General features: G+C 48.2%; 2 protein-coding genes across 3 annotated transcripts; both read left to right on the top strand.

Annotated features, from left to right (window-relative positions):
* The first annotated feature begins 1,390 nt into the window (after positions 1-1,390).
* VPS72 (vacuolar protein sorting 72 homolog) lies at positions 1,391-15,172 on the top strand. Its single transcript, XM_019022243.3, has 6 exons — positions 1,391-1,618; positions 5,686-5,838; positions 6,016-6,130; positions 7,142-7,318; positions 13,500-13,644; positions 14,600-15,172. Exons 1-6 carry the CDS (start codon positions 1,502-1,504, stop codon positions 14,985-14,987), a joined length of 1,095 nt encoding a protein of 364 aa, XP_018877788.1. The 5' UTR covers positions 1,391-1,501; the 3' UTR covers positions 14,988-15,172.
* A 143-nt stretch (positions 15,173-15,315) lies between these two features.
* TMOD4 (tropomodulin 4) lies at positions 15,316-22,145 on the top strand. 2 transcript variants are annotated; one of them, XM_019022191.4, is made up of 10 exons: positions 15,316-15,707; positions 16,726-16,890; positions 17,096-17,252; positions 18,201-18,317; positions 19,770-19,859; positions 20,366-20,496; positions 20,589-20,696; positions 21,064-21,207; positions 21,464-21,608; positions 22,024-22,145. In XM_019022191.4, the coding sequence occupies exons 2-10, from the start codon at positions 16,768-16,770 to the stop codon at positions 22,044-22,046; spliced, it is 1,038 nt and encodes a 345-aa protein (XP_018877736.1). In that variant the 5' UTR covers positions 15,316-15,707; positions 16,726-16,767; the 3' UTR covers positions 22,047-22,145. The 2 variants fall into 2 exon arrangements, with proteins under 2 accessions (XP_018877736.1, XP_055214835.1); XM_055358860.2 differs by having other exon boundaries at positions 15,316-16,890.
* The last annotated feature ends 814 nt before the right edge of the window (positions 22,146-22,959 follow it).

Here is a 22,959-nt window from a genome sequence, read left to right on the forward strand (position 1 = left end):
ACATGCAGTGTTTTAACTTTCTGTTCGTGGCTTAAGTCAGTTAACATGTCCTCCAGTTCCATCCATGTTGCTGCAAATGACAGGATTTTGTTCTTTTTAATGGCTGAAAAGTATTCCATTGTGTATATACACCCTATTTCCTTTATTCATCTGTTGTTGGACACAGAGATTGATTTCCTATTTTGGCTACTCTAAGTAGTGCTGCAATAAATATGAGGGTGCATAAATATGGAGTGCAGACGTCTCTTGGATATACTGATTTCCTTTTTTTTTTTTCTCCTAAATTGGCTTCCTCAGGTTGAATTATGTCCTTTCCTTTGGATAAATGTCTATGGCTGTGTTTTTAACCACAATACTATGCTTTCTTCCTCAAGGATTTTTGACTTTTTTTTTTTTTTTTTTTGAGACGGAGTCTCGCTCTGTCGCCCAGGCTGGAGTGCAGTGGCACGATCTCGGCTCACTGCAAGCTCCGCCTCCCGGGTTCACGCCATTCTCCTGCCTCAGCCTCCCGCGTAGCTGGGACTACAGGCGCCCGCCACCACGCCCGGCTAATTTTTTGTATTTTTTAGTAGAGACGGGGTTTCACTGTGTTAGCCAGGATGGTCTCGATCTCCTGACCTCGTGATCCGCCCGCCTCGGCCTCCCAAAGTGTTGGGATTACAGGCGTGAGCCACCGCGCCCGGCCGGATTTTTGACTTTATCTTGTAGATGATGTGGAGCCATTAAAAATGTTTGAGGACAGGAGTGGCAAAATGTGGGTTTTTAGAAAGTTTCCTACTGGCAGCAGTGTAGAAAACGGACTGGAGCGGAGAGAATGACCTCTTCTAAAAGAAAATGTGAGCCGGGCGCGCAGGCTTATGCCTGTAATCCCAGCACTTTGGGAGGCCGAAGCGGGCGGATCACCTGAGGTCAGGAGTTCGAGACCAACCTGGCCAACATGGTGAAAGCAGTCTCTACTAAAAATACAAAAATTAGTTGGGCATGGTGGCGGGCGCCTGTAATCCGAGCTACTCGGGGGGCTGAGGCAGGAGAATCGCTTCAGCCCGGGAGACGGAGGTTGCAGTGAGCCGAGATCGTGCCACTGCACTCCAGTCTGGCGACAGAGCGAGGCGAGACTCCGTCCCTACGGAAAAAAAAAAAAAAAAATATATATATATATATATATATATATATACACATTAAAAATAAAAATAAATAAAAGAAAATGTGTTGACTTAGGGTTATGGGGGTCTTCGTACCACCAAGTGAACTCACTGAGCAAGGGAGATCGCTGGGTACTAGAGCAAGCGGCCTAGAGCATCCGCGCAGGAGTAGGAGAGGCTGAAGAGTAAAGAGGGTTTAGAGGGTGGGACTGGGAGTCTCTCGACACTCTGTTACTTCTGCCTGTAAACGCCCGACTTCCGCCGCTGGTGGCCACCCGCAGGTAGTGATGTCGAGCGTCGAGCTCCCAGAACCGTGCTGGTGAGGGGCTGCAGGTGGCGGCGCAGTCTCGGTAGGCGGTATGAGTTTGGCTGGGGGCCGGGCACCCCGGAAGACCGCTGGGAACCGGCTTTCTGGGCTTTTGGAGGCAGAGGAGGAAGATGAGTTCTACCAGACGACTTATGGGGGTTTCACAGAGGCAAGATCCGGGCCTGGGAAAAGGGAGGGGAGGAGGCGAAGAGGAGCCCTGAAGGGAGAAACCCCGGACAAAGAAGAAGAGGGCGGGGAATAGAGAGGAGCTCTGGGAGCTGATACTCGAGTTGGGTCGGTGAATCGGAGCCGGGGGGCGAGGCGGGGGGACGGATAGTGTGGAGTCCTAGAAGGGAGAGCTCTGGATGGGGTCAAAGGGGCCTGAGACGGAGAAGCTCTCCGGAGGCACTCCAGAGAACAGAGAACGGCAGAAACCTACCGTGTACTTGCGTGGTTGCATCTCTCACTGTACTTCTGACGTCCAGCATACACGAGGCACACGCATAGTAGTAGACAGTTGCTCGATGTATACTCGTTGGCCCACTGCTGGATTATTCACCTGAGACATGGAAAGGAACCGCTCCAAAAGTAGAGGAGCTTAGCCCACTTCTTCTTCAGCTTTCAGGTCTCAGTGTAAATGTTTTCTCAGGAAGATAACCCTTCCTTGACTATCCTAACAAGTGTCCCCATTTATTTCTCCCACAGAACGTATTTCAATTTGTAATTAGATTTGGTTTGCTTACTTGCTTATGCTTTTCTATTGCATTGTAAACTGTATAAAGTTAGAGATGGTCTGTTTTGTTCAACATTATGTGTGAGGTGTCCGGACTGGGCTGCCACTTGCTAAATTTTTATTAGTTGAATCTACCCGTTTATTAAATGTGTTGAGTACCCAGAGCATGCCATCGGTAATAGGTTGTTTTAGGCTCTAGGGAAACAGAATATTAAAAACAGTGCTCTGTCCTTACATACTCCATGCCCCAGTGGGGTAACTGCCTGGGTTAACAGTTAAAATACTGTGTGATCGGCCGAGCACAGTGGCTTTGGCCGGGCACAGTGGCTCACGCGTGTAATCCCAGCACTTTGGAAGGCCGAGGCGGGTGGATCACAAGGTCAGGAAATCGAGACCATCCTGGCCAACATGGTAAAACCCCCTGTCTCTATTAAAATACAAAAATTAGCTAAGCGTGGTGGTGTGCGCCTGTAGTCCCAGCTACTAAGGAGGCTGAGGCAGAGAATCGCTTGAACCCGGGAGGAGGAGGTTGCAGTGAGCCGAGATCGTACCACTGCACTCCAGCCTGGGCGACAGAGCAGGACTCCGTCTCAAAAACAAACAAAAAATGTGTGATAAGGACTAAAACAAGGTGTAAGAGTGTTAAGGTAATACATCTGAACCAAAGTTGTTGATCAGGATAGGCATCCCTGGAGGGATGATGTTTAAGCTGAGGACAGTTTGAAAAGTAGACCTTAGCTTGATGAAAAGCAGGAGAAGGAGAAAGGTTAGTCCACAGAGCAGGATGGGCCGAGTATGTAAAGACATTGAGATCCTGGTCTAGGACCTGCAAGTCTACTTTCATTCTCCAGAGCATGAAGGAGACTAAAGATTGATAAGCCTGCAGGGAGTAGGCATGGGCCAGATCCTTTAGGGCCTTGTGAGCTATGTTAAGGAATTTTGCTCTTCATCCAGAGGACTGAGAAGAGTCATCAGAATTCCACGATGAAATTTGTACTTTAGGAAGATTACTTACTCTGTAATGAGAATGGCTTGAAGGGGGCATGGCAGTAGAGAAACAGAAAGATTCAAGAGAAATTAAGGAATAGAACCCACAGGACTTAGGGGCTGGGTGTGGTGGTTCACGCCTGTAATTCCAGCACTTTGGGAGGCTGAGGCGGGTGGATCATGAGGTCAGGAGTTCGAGACCAGCCTGACCAACATGGTGAAACCCTGTCACTACTAAAAATGCAAAAAATTAGCTGGTTGTGGTGGCGTGTGCCTGTAATTCCAGCTACTTAGAAGGCTGAGGCAGGAGAATCACTTGAACCCAGGAGGCAGAGGTTGCGGTGGATTGCGCCACTGCCCTCCAGCCTGGGCGACAAAGTGAGACTCTGTCTCAAAAAAAAAAAAAAAAAAAAAAAAACCCACATCACTGACAGAGTCATTACTGACACAGCCCTAACCAACCAACTAGTTTAAAATAGAACTTTCTCATCCCTCCTCTAAGGCCATTTTCCTATTTCTGTCATTTTACGACTTGTTATTTAATATGTACCCTTCATGCTTCCAAAAAGGATTTAAGGAGGCTTACAATATAAACAAAAAGTAGGAACAGTAAAAATAGAGACAGATCAGAAGTAATTGTACCAGGAACCTCTGCTAAAATGGTAATAGCAATTGGTATTAAATTTAGTTGTGAGCTTCCTGGTAGCCAAACCTTGTATTTCTTTTTTTAGTGAGAAAGAAGCATACAAGTTCTTCAAGAAACACAAACTTTTTCAGCCTTAAATCCTAGGGAGCATTTATCATTATATCCTTATATTATAAAAAGTAACGGTTTTCATAGATGATATACAAACATTCTCTTATCTAGTGATGTCTCTTAATGACTCTCAATAAAAGCCAAAGGAATGGTAGTAAATCCTTAATTTAGTGCAAGTATGTTGATTGGGCACTAAGCTAATGTGTGGTTGATCTACTACCCTCTGGTGATATGGCTTAATACCAGATTAAAGCTGAGGGGATTAATGTGTTCCCAGGCTGTCTTTTACAAACATCAGTTAGGAGGAAATGATGGTCATCAGTGCAAAATTGAACTCTGGCTGGCTTGGAGTGTCAGCCATCTGTGTTATTTGCTTGCTTTGGCATCATGTGTACCAAGATTAGCCCATTAGTCTGCATCACTGATTGAAGAGAGAACCACATATGTGAGGTGTCACCCAGCCCAGTTGACTCCCTCTCCCTCAAGTGGCTTTTTTCCCTTTTCTTTATAATATGGCTGCCATTCTAGCCCTAACCAGTTCACCTGAGGTCTAGGCTGTACTTCACGTTCTCTACTCCAGGCCATCTAACTGCCTCCAGAGCTTTCTGAAATACCCATTGTACATACCGTTACCGCTCCCCTAAATCTTCAGTGGCTCTCCATTATCCATAGTAGCAGTACTCAGCTGTTTTTCTGTCCCAACACACCTGAGGAAAGACACATATTTCTCTCAGTAACTTTAGTTTACCTCAACAATGATTATCAATGGTAGGACAAATAAGGAGATGGAGGGGATTGAGAATCACTGGCCTGCAGGTTAAAAGCGTGTTTATTAGTGTGACATTTAAGTTTCTCCATAAATGGAATACAACCTTCTTTTCAAATCATACAGTCCTACAGTGCAATCAGTGTTGGAAGGAGGCAGTGCTGGAGCCAAATGCAGTTGGCTAACAAGGTTTCTTGACAGAGAAAAGTTTTACTTAGATCTAAATCCTTATTCCATAAACATGCTATACACATTACCATTTCTGTGCCTTTGTTTCTGCTATTTCATCTGCCCATGATTCCTTCCTCCCTCTTGGCTGTCTGAATACTAACAGTGTTTTCAATCATAGTTTAAGTCCTCTTCATCCTTTTTTTTTTTCTTTTTGAGACTATGTCTCGCCCTGTCGCCCAGGCTGGAGTGCAGTGGCACTATCTCAGCTCACTGCAACCTATGCCTCCTGGGTTCAAGCCGTTCTCCTGCCTCAACCTCCCAAGTAGCTTGGACTACAGGTGTGCGTCACCATGCCCAGCTAATTTTTGTATTTTTAGTAGAGACAGAGTTTCACCATGTTGGCCAGGCTGGTCTCGAACTCCTGGCCTCAAGCGACCTGCCCACCTCGGCCTCCCAAAGTGCTGGGATTACAGGCGTGAGCCACCAAGCCTGTTCGAGACTCACATCTCAAAAAAAAAAAAAGTAAGATTATGTTCTCCCCTTTACTGTAAGCCCCTGAAGGTAGACACCAAACCATATCCTTTTGTTCCCCAGTACTTAACAGTGTATTGCAGGTAAAGGGCTATCAATTAATGTTGGAAGGAGGTGGTACTGGAGCCAAAGGCCATTAGCTAGAAAGTTTTCTTGCCTGAGGAAAATGAAGGGCTGGATTAGGAAGGAGAGTAGGGCAGCCCTTATCAAGAAAGTTGAGAGATTCTGTTCCTCCTGAAGGGGCATTAAGGCTTCCATTGCCAGCCAACCCTCATCTCCCTGTGTCCTTAGGAATCCGGAGATGATGAGTATCAAGGGGACCAGTCAGACACAGAGGACGAAGTGGACTCTGACTTTGACATTGATGAAGGGGATGAACCATCCAGTGATGGAGAAGCAGAAGAGCCAAGAAGGAAACGCCGAGTAGTCACCAAGGCCTATAAGGTACAGGGGGAGTCCTAGTTGTCTTGGATTTCCTCAATTCCTATTCTCTCTTTCATCAGGTCCCAGTACTCCCTATGCCACTTCCATTTCTGGCAATGCTAGTTTTCTCTCATTGAGATCCTCATATTTCTCCTGACTTCTTCTGTTCCCCAGTATCTGATTCCAATCTGTCCTCAGGAGCCTCTCAAGAGCTTAAGGCCTCGAAAGGTCAACACCCCGGCTGGTAGCTCTCAGAAGGCCCGAGAAGAGAAGGCACTACTGCCATTAGAACTACAAGATGACGGCTCTGACAGTGAGTAGGGATGTTTGGGTCAATTGGCAAAATTGGAATATGATAATAAAGTATCATATCAGTGTTAAATTTACTGATGTTGCTGGGTGCGGTGGCTCACTCCTAGAATCCCAACACTTTGGGAGGCCTAGGCGGGTAGATCACCTGAGGTCAGGAGTTCGATACCAGCCTGGCCAACATGGTGAAATTCCGTCTCTACTAAACATACAAAAATTAGCCAGGTGTGGTGGTGGGCCCCTGTAATCCCAGCTACTTGGGAGGCTGAGGCAGGACAATTGCTTGAACCTGGGAGGTGGAGGTTACACCATTGCACTCCAGCCTGGGCAACAAGAGCAAAACTCCGTCACCAGAAAAAAATAATAAAAAGAAGAAAAAATTTACTGATGTTGATAACTTACTATGGGTAGGAAAATCCTCATTCTTAGGAAATACACACTGAAATATTTAGGGATAAAGGCCATGATGTGTAGAACTTTAGTTACCTAATTTAGATCATTCAGAAAAAAACCACACATACAAAATGCAAAAGGGCCAAAATATTACCAGTAGGTGATGGGGTAAAAGATACATGAGTATTCCTTGTACTATTCTTGCAACTTCGTAGGTTTGAAATTATTTCCAGGCCAGGCACGGTTGCTGATGCCTGTAATCCCAGCATTTTGGGAGGCCGAGGCAGGCAGATCACGAGGTCAGGAGTTCAAGACCATCCTGGCTAACATGATTAAACCCCATCTCTACTAAAAATACAAAAAATTAGCTGGACGTGGTGGCATGCACCTGTAGTCCCAGCTACTCAGGAGTCTGAGGCAGGAGAATTGTTTGAACCCAGGAAGCAGAGGTTGGAGTGAGCCGAGATCGTGCCACTGTACTCCAGCCTGGGCGACAGAGCGAGATTCCGTCTCAAAAAAAAAAAAGAAAAAAAAATTATTTCCAAGTACAAAATTTCAAAATAAATAAATAAAATATGTAGACATGAATTCAAAGATTTCTTCTTATCTCACTCTCTTCCAGGTCGGAAGTCTATGCGTCAGTCTACAGCTGAACATACACGACAAACGTTCCTTCGGGTACAGGAGAGGCAGGGCCAGTCAAGACGGCGAAAGGGGCCCCACTGTGAGCGGCCACTAACCCAGGAGGAACTGCTCCGGGAGGCCAAGATCACAGAAGAGCTTAATTTACGTTCACTGGGTAAGTCTGTGGTTTCAGAAAAAGTGGGTAGAGGGGCTGAGGGGCATGAGAAAAACCATGAGACCTGGAGGACCAAAGAACTAGAGAGATGGAAATTTGGGATGACGGAATCAGAAGGAAGAAATGGCGGAGAGTAGGTAATTAGGTGCAAGAGTCTAGGCAGTTATGAGCACTCTGAAGAACAAGCTAAGGTACTTTGGTGTAAAGTAAGAGTTGTATAGAACTGAGGTCAAATCCTCGTTCTGCTATTCACTTGCTTTAAGTCTGTAGGTAAATTACTTATTCACATTTTGCTTTTCTTGTTTATAAAATGGGGTATATACCTAATGACTCAGGAAATTTCGGCAGGAGGATCACTTGAGGCCAGGAGTTCATAACCAGCCTGGACAACGTAGTGAAACCCCATCTCTTAAAAAAAAAAAAAAAGCAGGGAGTGATAATGTTGACTTTAATGATAATCATGAGAATGTGAAGTCAGCAGATTAGTCCTTCATGAGATAAATTGCTTTAAAAATCTCTTCATTTTATGGTATTGCTTTAAAAATCTCTTCAGTTTGGGCCAAGCGCAGTGGCTCATACCTGTAATCCCGGCACTTTGGGAGGCCAAGGTGGGTGGATCACTTGCAGTTGGGAGTTCCAGACCAGCCTGGCCAACATGGTGAAACCCCGTCTCTACCAAAAATACAAAAATTAGCTGGGCATGGTGGCACATGTCTGTAATCCCAGGTACTTGGGAGGCTGAGGCAAGAGAATCATTTGAACCTGGGAGGTGGAAGTTGCAATGAGCCGAGATCACACCCCTGCACTCCAGCCAGGGCTACAGAGCGATTGGTTTGGACCACTGTAAGGAGAGTGACTCCCAGGTTTTCCTTTGTTTTTTTTTTTTTTTTTTTTTTTGAGACAGAGTCTTACTCTGTCGCCCAGCAGGCTGGAGTGCAGTGGTGTGATCTCGGCTCACTGCAAGCTCCGCCTCCTGAGCTCGAGATTCTCTTGCCTCAGCCTCCCAAGTAGCTGGGATTACAGGTGCCCGCCGCCATGCCCAGCTAATTTTTTTGTATTTTTAGTTGAGATGGGGTTTCACCATGTTGGCCAGGCTGGTCTTGAACTCCTGACCTCAGGTGATCCACCCGCCTCACCCTCCCAAAGTGCTGGGATTACAGGCTTGGGCCACCGCGCGGCAATTCCCAGGTTTTCAACATCAGTAACTGGCTTAGGAGACCCTGAAGGAGGAGCAAGTTCAGTGGGAAAAAAATAAATTTATTTTTGAACATGTTGAATTTAAGGAGTTTGTGAGCAATTCATGCAGTGATGAGAGGTCAGTTAAATATGCAAATCTGGTGTTCCAATAAGAGATCTGGGCTGAAAATACAAATTTGGAAGTCTTTAGAATATGGGTGGTAATTGACGATATTGGAGTGCATCTGAGCATGGAGGGAGAAAGCTCAGAGTGAGAAAACAGAGGCCTGATAGAGTCCTGCAGACACTAAAATGTGATAGTTTCATACAAGAGGAGGAGCTTTGAAAAGAACCTGGAAGTGACCAACGAGTTGGAGAAACCCAGGAGAGTTTGTGTTAAAAATGCCAGGAAAGAGAATGTCTCAAGAGAGTAATTGCTGCTGAGACGATGATTAGTAGAACTGAGAAGTGCCCATTGGTTTTGGTGAGATAGAGGTCAGACATTACCTTAGCACTTTTTGGGGACCAAGTCGTATCAAAGTATATTAGGGAGCAAAACTTTTCAAACTTGGCCATGAAGGATAGAAGAGGGAATGGAAGCTACAGAGGGGTCTGAGATTAAGGTAAAGTTGTTTTTATTTTATTCGAAGATATTAGAGATTATATCTTTCATGAGAAACAACTGAGTTTAAAGAAAGAGAAGAAAAAACAGTTATTAATAGTGTAGGTTTTTGGAGACGGGAGGCAAGGCTGGGAACCAGAGCAGCATGGTGGAGGAATTGGCTTCAGATGGGGGAAGGGAGAAAGAAAGTGTGGTGGCCGGGCGCCGTGGCTCACACCTGTAATCCCAGCACTTTGGAAGGCTGCGGCGGGTGGATCGTCTGAGGTCAGGAGTTCGAGACCAGCCTGACCAACATGGAGAAACCCTGTCTCTACTAAAAATACAAAATATTAGCTGAGTGTGGTGGCACATGCCTGTAATCCCAGCTACTTGGGAGGCTGAGGCAGGAGAATCACTTGAACCCGGGAGGCGGAGGTTGTGGTGAGCCGAGATCGTGCCATTGCACTCCAGCCTGGGTAACAAGAGTGAAACTCTGTCTCAAAAAAAAAAGAAAGAAAGCGTGGCTTAGCTGAGTGCAGTGGCTCATGCCTGTAATCCCAGCACTTTGGGAGGCCAAGGAAGGAGGATCGCTTGAGCCCAGGAGTTCAAGACCAGCCTGGGCAACATAGTGAGACCCTGTCTCTGTTTAAAAATGTGGCTTACAGTTGTAGGTTTGTAATCCAGAGGGAGGGCATGGCGGTGGTTCTCACCTGATGTCTTTTTCATTATGCAGCACCATCTGTCAAACATTAAGGATACAGCTGGAAGCTTGAGGAGACTGAGGAGCATTTAAATAGTTATTAATGTGGGATATTGAGCAGTACTGAGGGACCTGCTGAAGGCTAGGACCATGAATTTATGGTGGTTCCAGCCTGTGCTGTTATTTTTCTCCAGTAGCACTCAGCAGTCCAGATCAGGGCAAGGGAATTATTGACAGGAGAGTGACTGAAGTGATTGAAATGATACAGTGAGCAACCTAAGCATGATTTAAAAAGGAAAATGTGACTGGGCGCGGTGGCTCACATCTGTAATCCCAGCACTTTGGGAGGCCGAGGCAGGCGGATCACGAGGTAAGGAGTTCGAGACCAGCCTGGCCAAAATGGTGAAAATGGTGAAACCCCATCTCTACTAAACATACAAAAAATTAGCCAGGCATGGTGGTGCGTGCCTGTAGTCCTGGCTACTCGGGGGGCTGAGAATCACTGAGGAGAATCACTTGAACCCGGGAGGCGGAGGTTGCAGTGAGTGGAGATCGTGTCACTACACTCCAGCCTGGGCAACAGAGTGAGACTCAAAAAAAAAAAAAAGTAAAGTGACATGGAAAAGAAGGTTGTTAGAGATGAGGTGATAAACTGTGGCCATTCAGTGTTGAAGGGGCTACCCATGTGCACTTCGAAGTCACCAGGGTGACCCTAAGATGATGGGAATTGGGGTAGAGATGAAGAGTGGAAACCACTGCCAAAGTCTTCAGTGAATGAAGGAGTGACCATGACTAGGAAGGAGAGAAGTTAATCTAGACTCTTGGCACACATCTCAAAAGAGAAGGGAGTTTGCTGGTAGGCAGAAAAGCAGTGATCTGAAAGCTACAGGGTGGGGCCCAGTAGGACATAGGTATATCCTGTAGGGATGTAAGAGAATGAGCAACCTCCACCAGAGGTCTGCAGAGAGGAGTGGTGGCCTCAGTGAATGACCAGGTTTCTTTTAAGGCAAGTCATGGAAGGAATGCTGAGTGAGGAGTTTGAGGATATAGATGAGTTGGCAGATTACAGAGCACGAGTTCCAGAGGGTGTAGGCAAGTGTTTGAAAGTAGAGGGGTTGGGCCAGGCGTGGTGGCTCACGCCTGTAATCCCAGCACTTTGGGAGGCTGAGGTGGGCGGATCACGAGGTCAGGAGTTCCAGACCATCCTGGTCAACATGGTGAAACCCCGTCTCTACTAAAAATACAAAAATTAGCTGGGCATGGTGGCGCGTGCCTATAGTCCCTGCTACTCAGGAGGCTGAGGCAGGAGAATTGCTTGAACCTGGGAGGGGGAGGTTGCAGGGAGCCGAGATTGTGCCACTGTACTCCAACCTGGCGACAGAGCAAGACTCTGTCTCAAAAAAGAAAAAGGAAGTAAAGGGGTTGAGGCGTTGGAAGACTGGCTCAAGGGAGAGAAAGCAGTATTATCAAACAGTTCAAGTGCAAGAGAGGTTCAATCATTGGAAGGGTTTCCAGAGTACTTTTTTTTTTTTTTGAGACGGAGTCTCGCTCTGTCACCCAGGCTGGAGTGCGATGGCACAATCTCAGCTCACTGCAACCTCCGCCTCCCAGGTTCAAGTGATTCTCCTGCCTCAGCCTCCCGAGTAGCTGAGATTACAGGTGCAAACCACCACGCCCAGCCAATTTTTGTATTATTAGTAGAGACAGGGTCTCACCATGTTGGCCAGGTCTGTCTCAAACTCCTGACCTCAGGTGATCCACCCGCCTAGGCCTCCTAAAGTGCTGTAATTACAGGCGTGAGCCACTGCACCTGGCCTCCAGAGTACTCTTTTATGGTCAGACTTTAGGGGATTGTGTTCATCGTAACCATATTTAAGGACACAGAAATCTGGAGTTCATTCAGAGGAAGGGGACGAGGAATATTTTGATTCATTTTTTTTCGTATGTTTGTTTTGTTTTTGGAGACGGAGTTTCACTCTTGTTTCCCAGGCTACAGTGTGATGGTATGATCTTGGCTCACCGCAACCTCCGCCTCCCAGATTCAAGCAATTCTCCTGCCTCAGCCTCCCGGTAGCTGGGATTATAGGCATACACCACCACATCTGGCTCATTTGGTATTTTTAGTAGAGATGGGGTTTCTCCAAGTTGGTCAGGCTGGTCTCAAACTCCCGACCTCAGGTGCTCTGCCCACCTCAGCCTCCCAAAGTGCTGGGATTACAGGCGTGAGCCACCGCGCATGGTGATTCTTTTTTTTGAGACGGAGTCTCACTCTGTTGCCCAGGCTGGAGTGCAGTGGCACGATCTCAGCTCACTGCAAGCTCTGCCTCCTGGGTTCACGCCATTCTCCTGCCCCAGCCTCCCAAGTAGCTGGGACTACAGGCGCTCGCCACCACGTCCGGCTAATTTTTTGTATTTTTAGTAGAGACGGGGTTTCACTATGTTGGCCAAGATGGTCTTGATCTCCTGACCTCATGATCCGCACACCTTGGCCTCCCAAAGTGCTGGGGTTACAGGTGTGAGCCACCAAAAAAAGCCTGGCCCTTTTTTTAAAATTTTTTAAATTATTTATTTTTTTGAGACAGAGTTTCGCTCTCATTGCCCGCGTTGGAGTGCAATAACGCAATCTCACTTCAACCTCTGCCTCCCAGGTTCAAGCAATTCTTCTGTCTCAGCCTCCCAAGTAGCTGGGATTATAGTCATGTGCTACCACGCCCGGATAGTTTTTGTATTTTTAGTAGAGACGGGGTTTCACCATGTTGGTCAGGCTGGTCTTGAACTCCTTTGCTTAGGTGATCCACCCACCTCGGCCTCCCAAAGTGCTGGGATTACAGGCATGAGCCACTGTGCCCGGCCTTGATTCATTTATTCATTAACAAATATTTAATGAGTGCCTGTAATGTGGAAAATGCTGTATCACCCTGATAATATTTAGGCAATATGAGTTATAGTCACTGCCCTTAAGGAGGAGACATGTATACCAATAGTGCATCGCCATGGAGCAGTATCACGGAGACCAGGCAGGTAACATGAAGTGTGCAGCCAGCCAGAGGGATGGTGTTGAACTGGAGAGGAGTGCCTGAAAGGAGGAACAGTTACTCAGCTCAGCTAATTGTTCCCCTGTAAGAATGCAGACCCAGGGTTGCGAGATTTTCTTGTTGTTTAAGAGCGACCAGAAATCTCTATATTTAAATATAATTTCCTACCTTAATTTTTTTTTTTTGGAGATATGATCTCACTCTGCTGCCTAGGCTGGAGTGCAGTGGTGCCATCTCAGCTCACTGCAACTTCCACCTCCTCGGCTCAAGCGATCCTTCCACCTCAGTTTCCCAGGTAGCTGGGATTACAGGCGTGTGCCAGCACACCCAGCTGTAGGAGTGAATTGACAGGGCATTTGTAGAGGAGATTTTGGTATCTGGGAAAGCAAATAAGCTCCTCATCAAAGGGTACCTTCCAACTCTGAGGTACTATAGAGGGCCCAGGTGTACTTGAGAAATGAGCAGAGAGGATGTCAAGAAAAAACTTATAAGCAGAAAACTTACAAAATGGGAGGTGCCAGAGGGCCTTAGGGGACTTCCATAGTTGTCTCTGGTAGTTGGCAGTGACTAGATAGCCAGGAAGATAATTGAGAGATCGTGGGACAGTACTGGGATGTGGGAAAAAGGGACATTCTGATCATCCCCTCATTTCTTCCTTTGACCCTAAAGAGACATATGAGCGGCTCGAGGCTGACAAAAAGAAGCAGGTTCATAAGAAGCGGAAGTGCCCCGGGCCCATAATCACCTATCATTCAGTGACAGTGCCACTTGTTGGGGAGCCAGGCCCCAAGGAAGAGAACGTTGACATAGAAGGGTGAGTGAATCTCAAGAGGAAAAGAGATTGTGTGTTCAGCTCATGTTCTCTTGGCCCCACTTTGCTTGCTTTTCTCACACAGCTCTCCTTAACACTTGGAGATTTCTTTCAGATTCCTAACTCCCTTCAGCTCAATTTCTTTTTCTTTTTTTTTTTTTTTGAGACATGGTGCTGCTCTGTCGCCTAGGCTGGAATGCAGTGGTGCAGTCTCGGCTCACCGCAACCTCCACCTCCTGTGCTCAGGCAATCCTCCCACCTTAGCCTCCCAAGTAGCTGGGAGTACAGCCACACATGCTAATTTTTGTATTTTTTGTAGAGACGGTTTCGCTGTGTTGCCCAGACTCCTGGGTTAAAGTAATCGTCCCGCTTCATCTTCCTAAAATACTGGGATTACAGATGTGAGCCACTGCGCCCAGCCCAGCTTATTTCTTTCTTATTCCTTTTTCTTTTAGTTTCTCTCTTCTTCTCTTTCCTATTTTTCCTTCTAGCCTAGCTTTCTTTTCCCATCAATCACTTAGTACGTTCCTCAGAATGTTCCCAACACCCTGCCTCCTTTTTCTCTTTCCTCATCTCTCTGATTTCCTTCTTTCTTTTTTTTTGAGATGGAGTCTCGCTGCTCTGTCACCCAGGCTGGAGTTTAATGGCACGATCTTGGCTCAATGCAACCTCCGCCTCCTGGCTTCAAGTGATTCTCCTGCCTCAACCTCCTGAGTAGCTGTGATTACAGGCATCCGCCACCACGCCCGGCTAATTTTTATATTTTTAGTAGAGACAGGGTTTCACCTTGTTGGTCAGGCTGGTCTCGAACTCCTGACCTCGTCATCTGCCTGCCTCAGCCTCCCAAAGTGCTGGAATTACAGGCGTGAGCCACTGCACCCAGCCTGATTTCCTTCTTTCTGTATCTGTTGTCTTCTCTCCTCAGCTCTTTGTGTTTTTCCTTGTCTTTTGTCCTCAGACTTGATCCTGCTCCCTCGGCGTCTGCATTGACTCCTCATGCTGGGACTGGACCCGTCAACCCCCCTGCTTGCTGCTCACGTACCTTCATCACTTTTAGTGATGATGCAACTTTCGAGGAATGGTTCCCCCAAGGGCGGCCCCCAAAAGTCCCTGTTCGTGAGGTCTGTCCAGTGACCCATCGTCCAGCCCTATACCGGGACCCTGTTACAGACATACCCTATGCAACTGCTCGAGCCTTCAAGATCATTCGTGAGGCTTACAAGAAGTACATTACTGCCCATGGACTGCCGCCCACTGCCTCAGCCCTGGGCCCCGGCCCGCCACCTCCTGAGTCCCTCCCTGGCTCTGGGCCCCGAGCCTTGCGCCAGAAAATTGTCATTAAATGAAGAGATGTCTAGTCCTCAGAAACTTCTTTCCTGCCCTGATTGGGGCTCTTGCTGTTCCATTTCTTCTCCCTGCTTCTCCCCTTTGTCACTTCTGATCTTTGCCTAATCTATTTCTTTTTCCTTTTCCCCTAGTTCTTACAGGTTTCGTTGTGTTTTTTAATCTAATAAAATAGAAAGATCCCTTTTGTCTGGTGTCCAGTCTAGGGTTGGGAGCAAGAAGTATTTGAATACCTGCATGTATTTGGGTCTTTATTCGATAGCATTTATTATGAGCTGTCCTTTCTAAATTGTATTCATTCCTCCAACTAAATTATAAACATCTGAAAATTGCACACCAAAACACATCCTTGTATTGACCTTCCTATCACTTTACACTCACTGTTTTGAATACAGCAGGCACCAAATAAGGAGGAACTGGCTGATTCTAGTCGAACTCCGATGTCTCAGACTGGGGCTTGTATGAAGGGAAGTGGAGGAGATGCCATGGCTGTTAATGACCACTAGAGGCTCTCAGGGCTGGGCAGGGTATGGGGGCTGTGTATATGTGATCTCCCACTACCCCCCACCTGGCCAGAGCTAAAATAATAAAATGCTGAGCTCACTGTTCCCCCACCCTCTCCCCCGGCACCGGGCTCCTCCTGCTGCTGGGACAGTGCTGTAGTAGAACAGACAGACCTACTGACACAGGGGAGGTGAGAAGGGAGGTGACCACCAGGACTGGTAGGTGGGGAAGACAGGGGGCTTATGGATGAGAGCCTGGTGGGAGATGGGAGAAGAGTGGCTCCTATGGGGAATGATGTGGAGTGTGTCCCTGTCTCTGTCACTCAGTGTATATTTCTGCCACTGTGCCGTCCTACCCCTTAACTGTGTATAGTTTACATTGTCGATGTGAGTGTCTCACATACTTTCTGGATCTTTCATATTCAGCATGGTGTGTATGCATAGCTCCTTGTGCGTATCTTATATTGTACAAAATTGTGCGAGTTTAATATTCCCACTGTTTTTAAAGAAACTTTACCCCATTTACACCCATTGGTCTGGTGTCACCTTCCTGTCCAAAGCAAGGGACAGATTATGGGGACTCAGTCCCTTCTCCAGAGGCCTTACTACCCTTCCCCCAACCTGGAAGTCCCCCAACTGCTCCGAGCCCTTGCTTTCCCTTAAGACTTCAAATTTTAGGAAACACAGAAAGTGAAATCTTGATCCCCCACAATAAAAGGGAAATGAGGATGGGGTAAGAGACTCTCTCTTCCCCTTACACCCCATTGTCCTTGGTTTTTTTATCCGGTTTAGGAAAAAGCCTGGATTATGAGGAGGAGAGGAGGAATTTCCCTGAAGCTCTCTATTCCCCGACCCCTCATCCCCTTTCAATAGGAACTGGGCATAGGACCAGCTGTGTTGGCAGGGCTTCCAGCAGCTGTGTTAGGGCGAAGGCACTGACAAGTGAGGTTATAGGGGAGGGGTGCTGCCAGGATTTCTCTGTCATACCGTGGGAAGACAAACCCAGCTTAGATGTCTGGGATCCCCATCCAGAGTGGCTGGAAGCTGGGGAAGCAGAAAGGAGACTCTAGTTCTAACTCTAAACAACCTAATCTTCCCCAGCTTCCCATCTTCAACTAGATTTCTAATCTCCAAGAAATCCAATCCAATGTTCTGCCCCCCTGGCTGGTCTCTTTGTGTCCCTGCTGTGTCCCTGTCCATCTTACCATTGTCCATCCTTTTGTCCCATGTTGCCCAGGCTCTGTGAGTACCACACAGTGGGGAGGGGGTGGGGGCCACCATGTCATCATATCAGAAGGAACTGGAGAAATACAGAGACATAGATGAAGATGAGATCCTAAGGACCTTGAGCCCCGAGGAGCTAGAGCAGCTGGACTGCGAACTACAGGAGATGGATCCTGAGGTAGGGGCTCCAGCACAGGGAACCAGGGGCAGTCCCAGGCATTTGGGAAGGGTGTTGGGCTCTGGGTGGCTGAGAATAGGGTTTGCTACAGGACCTAGAGTCCTAAGAAGGCCAGGGGAAAGGTGTCTGGTGATGTTTTAGGGAGCCCTAGCAGTACCTAGGTCAGAGGGGAGGTCTGACTTGCTCCCCAAAACTCATCCCTAAGAACATGCTCCTGCCAGCTGGACTAAGACAACGTGACCAGACAAAGAAGAGCCCAACGGGGCCACTGGACCGAGAGGCCCTTTTGCAGTACTTGGAGCAACAGGCACTAGAAGTCAAAGAGCGTGATGACTTGGTGCCCTTCACAGGCGAGAAGAAGGGTATGGGGACCCTGACATCTGTGCCTCGTAGAACCCAAGTGGCTGTGCTGTCTCTCACTCGTCCCCACTCCAGCTTCCCTCTCACCTTCCAGCTCCTAGTTGCCTAGGGACTCAGATGCCCTGACACTTAAATGCGAGCTTGCACTCTTCAGTTCTTTTTTTTTTCTTTTTGTTTGAGACGGAGTCTCACTGTCTCCCAGGCTGGAGTGCAGTGGTGCGATCTCGGCTCACTGCAAGCTCTGCCTCCCAGGTTCACGCCATTCTCCTTCCTCAGCCTCCCAAGTAGCTGGGACTACAGGCGCCCACGACCACGCCCTGCTAATTTTTTTTTTTTTTTTTTTTTTTTTTGAGATGGAGTCTCACTCTGTCGCCCAGGCTGGAGTGCAGTGGCGCAGTCTCGGCTCACTGCAAGCTCCACCTCCCAGGTTCACGCCATTCTCCTGCCTCAGCCCCCCGAGTAGCTGGGACTACAGGCACCCACCACCACGCCTGGCTAATTTTTTTGTATTTTTAGTAGAGATGGGGTTTCACTGTGTTAGCCAGGATGGTCTCAATCTCCTGACCTCGTGATCTGCCCGCCTTAGCCTCCGAAAGTGCTGGGATTACAGGCATGAGCCACCGCGCCCAGCCGCTAATTTTTTGTATTTTTAGTAGAGACGGGGTTTCACCATGTTAGCCAGGATGGTCTCGATCTCCCGACCTCATGATCCACCCGCCTCGGCCTCCCCAAGTGCTGGGATTACAGGCATGAGCCACAGCGCCCGGCCCCGCACTCTTCAGTTCTTGAGAGAGCAGGGGACTAAGGACTCCTGAGTTTGTAGAGGACTCAGGCTTTCCAGTGTCCCTTCGTGACCCAGCATTCTACCTCCTGGAGGAGGAAAGAAACCTGGAGGCCAGGATCTTGGGAGAAATTACCTCTACCTGAGCCATCCTTCATCTCCCCATCAGGGAAACCCTATATTCAGCCCAAGAGGGAAATCCCAGCAGAGGAGCAGATCACCCTGGAGCCTGAGCTGGAAGAGGCACTGGCACATGCCACAGATGCTGAAATGTGTGACATTGCAGGTGGGTAGCTGTGGGAAGTTGAGGGTGAGAGGATCAGGGGCAGGTGGATTCTAGCCACGACATGGGACTAGTGAGGAAGGCCCCAACCAGAATGTGGATGTCTAAGAAAGCCTCAAGCAGTAGTTTCAAGCTTTTCTTGTTTGTTTATATATTTATTCATTTTTAAATTTAATAACACCTCAAGAGCAATTTTACAGGGATTGTAAGAGCAAATAAAAGTGGAATCATTGGGCCAGGCGCCATGACTCACACCTGTAACCTCAGCACTTGGGAGGCCTGAGTGCACTTGGGAGCACTCAGGATTGCCTGAGCTCGGGAGTTCAAGACCAGCCTGGGCAACATAGTGAAATCCCGTCTCTACTAAAATACAAAAAACTGGCCGGGTGCGGTGGCTCACACCTGTAATCCCAGCACTGTGGGAGGCCGAGGCGGGCAGATCACGAGGTCAGGAGATCGAGACCATCCTGGCTAACACGGTGAAACCCCGTCACTACTAAAAATACAAAAAATTAGCCAGGTGTGGTGGTGGGCGCCTGTAGTCCCAGCTACTCGGGAGGCTGAGGCAGGAGAATGGTGTGAACCCAGGAGGCCGAGCTTGCAGTGAGCCGAGATAGTGCCACTGCACTCCAGCCTGGGCAACAGAGCGAGACTCCGTCTCAAAAAACAAAAAACAGCCGGGCGCGGTGGCTCACGCCTGTAATCCCAGCACTTTGGGAGGCCGAGGCGGGCGGATCACGAGGTCAGGAGATCGAGACCATCCTGGCTAACACGGTGAAACCCCGTCTCTACTAAAAATACAAAAAATTAGCCGGGCGTGGTAGTGGGCGCCTGTAGTCCCAGCTACTCGGGAGGCTGAGGCCGGAGAATGGCGTGAACCCGGGAGGTGGAGCTTGCAGTGAGCCGAGATCGCGCCACTGCAATCCAGCCTGGGCGACAAAGCAAGACTCCGTCTCAAAAAAAAAACAAAAAAACAAACAAAAAAACAAAAACAAAAACAACAACAACAAAAAAAATTAGCCAGGCATGGCAGCATGCGCCTGTAGTCCCAGTTACTTGGGAGGCTGAGGCAGAAGAATTGCTTGAACCCGGGAGGTGGAGGTGGCAGTGAGCCGAGATCGCACCACTGCACTCCAGCCTGGGGGCAGAGTGAGACTCTGTCTCAGGGAAAAAAAGTGGAACCATTCTGGCTGAAAGAGGAGAGTCTCTACAGACTCCTTTATCCTCTAGTGGCTCATAAGGGACCTTCCCTTAGCCCTTTCTCAATGTTTTAGAAACTACTGCCTTAAGAAGTTTATGGAAAGGACCTCTGGGGCTGAAAGAGGGTGGGAAACTTCTTTGGCAAAGTGTAAGTGGTCAGGCTTTACAAATGCAACAGATTCAGAAATAGGTAGGAGGGAGGCTTGGAACAGGTTCCTTCTCATTCCCTGTGACTCCTCTGCTTACCCTCTCCAGCAATTCTGGACATGTACACACTGATGAGTAACAAGCAATACTATGATGCCCTCTGCAGTGGAGAAATCTGCAACACTGAAGGCATTAGCAGTGAGTGTGTTTGGGGAGCATGGTCCCCAGGGCTCTGGGCAGACAGTCCTAGTGTCTGGGAGAAGGCAGAAAAGGGTGAAATTGATGATTCTGGGAGAGGACATGCTGCATGAGTGATAAGAAAACCTGTGGAGTGCCAGGTGAGGTGGCTGGTGCCTGTAATCCCAGCATTTAGGGAGGCCGAGGCAGGTGGATCACCTGAGGTCAGGAGTTCAAGACCAGCCTGGCCAACATGGTGAAACCTTGTCTCTACTAAAAATACAAAAATTAGCTGGTTGCATGCCTGTAATCCCAGATATTATACTTGGGAAGCAGAGGCACAAGAATTTCTTGAACCCGAGAGGTCAAGGCTGCTGTGAGTTGAGATTGTGCCACTGCATTCCAGCCTAGGTGGATAGAGCGAGACTCCATCTAAAAAAAAAAAAAAAAAGAAAAAGAAAAGAAAACCAATGGGGAGGAGATTATGGGGAACATGTTGGGGTTCCCTTCCTGCCCTCACTCACCAGGTGTGGTACAGCCTGACAAGTATAAGCCAGTGCCGGATGAACCCCCAAATCCCACAAACATTGAGGAGATACTAAAGAGGGTCCGAAGCAATGACAAGGAGCTGGAGGAGGTGAACTTGAATAATATACAGGTATTTGACTTGCATCCTCCAAACCATAACACTGGATAACCACTGACATCCGAGAGTCCCTTAGCCCACCATCTCCTATTCCCCTCCGGTAGGACATCCCAATACCCATGCTAAGTGAGCTGTGTGACGCAATGAAGGCAAATACCTATGTGCGGAGCTTCAGTCTGGTAGCCACGAGGAGTGGTGACCCCATCGCCAATGTAAGGCTAGTTGACGTCCCCAGCCCTCCCCACATCTTACATGCACCCGTTGCATGGCTGTCATAAAGGGTTTTGCTAGGGAGTGCTATTCTCATCTTGCCTTCTTAGGGCAGCCCTCATGGAGACGCCTACCTTCAGTGCTATGGCTCATAACTCTCAACCCTCTCTAACACCCCTAGTCCCACTGCACATTCATCTCCCTGCTTTCCCCTGCTATCCACCCTGCTTTCTGTATCCCTCTAGCTCCATTTACAGCACCTGAAAGACTCTTCTCAAAGAGCTGTGTTTCCCTCTTGCTCCTGTTCTTTCTTTCCTCAGTCATCTGTGAAACTGTTCCCTAATCCTAACCCAAGTCCCTACTACCCAGGCAGTGGCTGACATGTTGCGTGAGAATCGTAGCCTCCAGAGCCTAAACATCGAATCCAACTTCATTAGCAGCACAGGACTCATGGCTGTGCTGAAGGCAGTTCGGGAAAATGCCACACTCACTGAGCTCCGTGTAGACAATCAGGTCAGCATTCCCTTCCCCTGATGTTAGCATTCAGTCTCATTGAGTCTCCTCCCTGAGCCAGCCAGTGGGGCAGCTATCTTACTTAATCTTGTTTGAATTCTCCTCTTCATTGTCTCTATGAGGGAAGCCAAGTCAGCATCTCTCTTCACCCACTGTGGAGAAACAAGCTTCTTTGACCTCCCAAAGGGGTCTGTGATCTGGGGTGGTAAACAGCCCAGAGACGGTGACTGTCAGCTTTTGCCTCTCCCTCCCCCAGCGCCAGTGGCCTGGTGATGCAGTGGAGATGGAGATGGCCACCGTGCTAGAGCAGTGTCCCTCTATTGTCCGCTTTGGCTACCACTTTACGCAGCAGGGGCCACGAGCTCGGGCAGCCCAGGCCATGACCCGAAACAATGAACTACGTGAGTAACTGCAGACATGATGTGTGGAGTGGTCAGGGAAGTGCAGAAATTGGTGGATCCTCCTGAAAGCAGACCTAATGACTAACAGCCCAGGGTGCTACCAAAGAGCTATTCATATGAGAAGTTCAAATCCCAAGAGTGATCAGAAAGTAAACAGAAAACTCCCCCTGCCCCAAATATGGACCAGTAGAGAGGTAGAAAGGATGCCAGAGATAATCATACTTGTTTAGAGGTATCGTAATTTTATTTGTGGTGTGGTTTCTTGTTTTGTTTTGTTAATGTGGGATGGGCCTGTAAGGTGGCCTAAGACACTACCAATTTATGAGTTTGGCTAAGGGACTGGAAAGGAGAAGAGTGCCTTTGCAGAAAGCAGGAGCTGGAACAAACACTTATGTTTAATATTGCTCCTTTACAGGTCGCCAGCAAAAGAAGAGATAACACTGCATTTCCCTTTACCAACTAGAGGTGGGAGCACTGGACACTTAAATCCTCATCTGTCCTCCTTTCCTGTAAATAAAAGCCCTTCTATCCATTTTGCCTGCCTCCTTCCTTGGGCTTTGGGGTGAGAATCTTGGCGCTAACCCCCAAGGGTTACTGCCAGTTCACCAGGGGATTATTTATACTCTGGGGATCAGCAGGCAGGGAGGTTCAGGTTACTAGGAGGAGGTGGGGGTGCTCCCTCCCTTGGTGTTCCCCATAACCCTGCCAATGCCTTTTGACTCTTCTACTTTCACAGGGAACTTAGCCACAGCCCTGTTTCCAGATGTGGCCAGGTCCCCCTAGTGCCTACCCGCAGTCCTCATGTGATTTGAAGGGGGAAAGGACTTTGAGTGGTAGTGGAGAAGCAGGCAGACAACATGAAGGGCAAAGACCTCTTTTTGACAGTCTTATTAATAGGGCACCAGGCTGATGCAGCTGACGCTTGGCATGGCTTTGGCAGGAGGTGGGGGAGGGGTTAGAAGTATGGATAGCCATGGCTGGGTGCGGTGGCTCATGCCTGTAATCCCAGCACTTTGGGAGGCCGAGGTGGGCGGATCACGAGGTCAGGAGATCGAGACCATCCTGGCTAACATGGTGAAACCCCGTCTCTACTAAAAATACAAAAAATTAGCTGGGCATGGTGGCGGGCGCCTGTAGTCCCAGCTACTCAGGAGGCTGAGGCAGGAGAAAGGCGTGAACCTGGGAGGCAGAGCTTGCAGTGAGCCGAGATCGTGCCACTGCACTCCAGCCTGGGCAACAGAGCGAGACTCCGTCTCAAAAAAAAAAAAAGGAGTGTGGAGAGCTGTGTACCTTGCAGGCAAGGAGTAGTTGGAATGAGAATGAACAGATCTGAAATCCTGAGATCCAACAA

This window comes from Gorilla gorilla, chromosome 1, assembly GCF_029281585.2.
Source record: "Gorilla gorilla gorilla isolate KB3781 chromosome 1, NHGRI_mGorGor1-v2.1_pri, whole genome shotgun sequence".
NCBI classification, from domain to species: Eukaryota; Metazoa; Chordata; class Mammalia; order Primates; family Hominidae; genus Gorilla; species Gorilla gorilla.

Bases quoted from the DNA above. Each gene is read 5' to 3' on its own strand.
- VPS72 (XM_019022243.3), top strand. From the start codon at position 1,502: ATGAGTTTGGCTGGGGGCCGGGCACCCCGGAAGACCGCTGGGAACCGG. The intron at 6,131-7,141 runs GTGAGTAGGGAT...ACTCTCTTCCAG, and splicing joins ACAAGATGACGGCTCTGACA to GTCGGAAGTCTATGCGTCAG. The intron at 13,645-14,599 runs GTGAGTGAATCT...TTTTGTCCTCAG, and splicing joins GAGAACGTTGACATAGAAGG to ACTTGATCCTGCTCCCTCGG.
- TMOD4 (XM_055358860.2), top strand. From the start codon at position 16,768: ATGTCATCATATCAGAAGGAACTGGAGAAATACAGAGACATAGATGAA. The intron at 20,497-20,588 runs GTATTTGACTTG...CCCCTCCGGTAG, and splicing joins TGAACTTGAATAATATACAG to GACATCCCAATACCCATGCT. The intron at 21,208-21,463 runs GTCAGCATTCCC...TCCCTCCCCCAG, and splicing joins AGCTCCGTGTAGACAATCAG to CGCCAGTGGCCTGGTGATGC.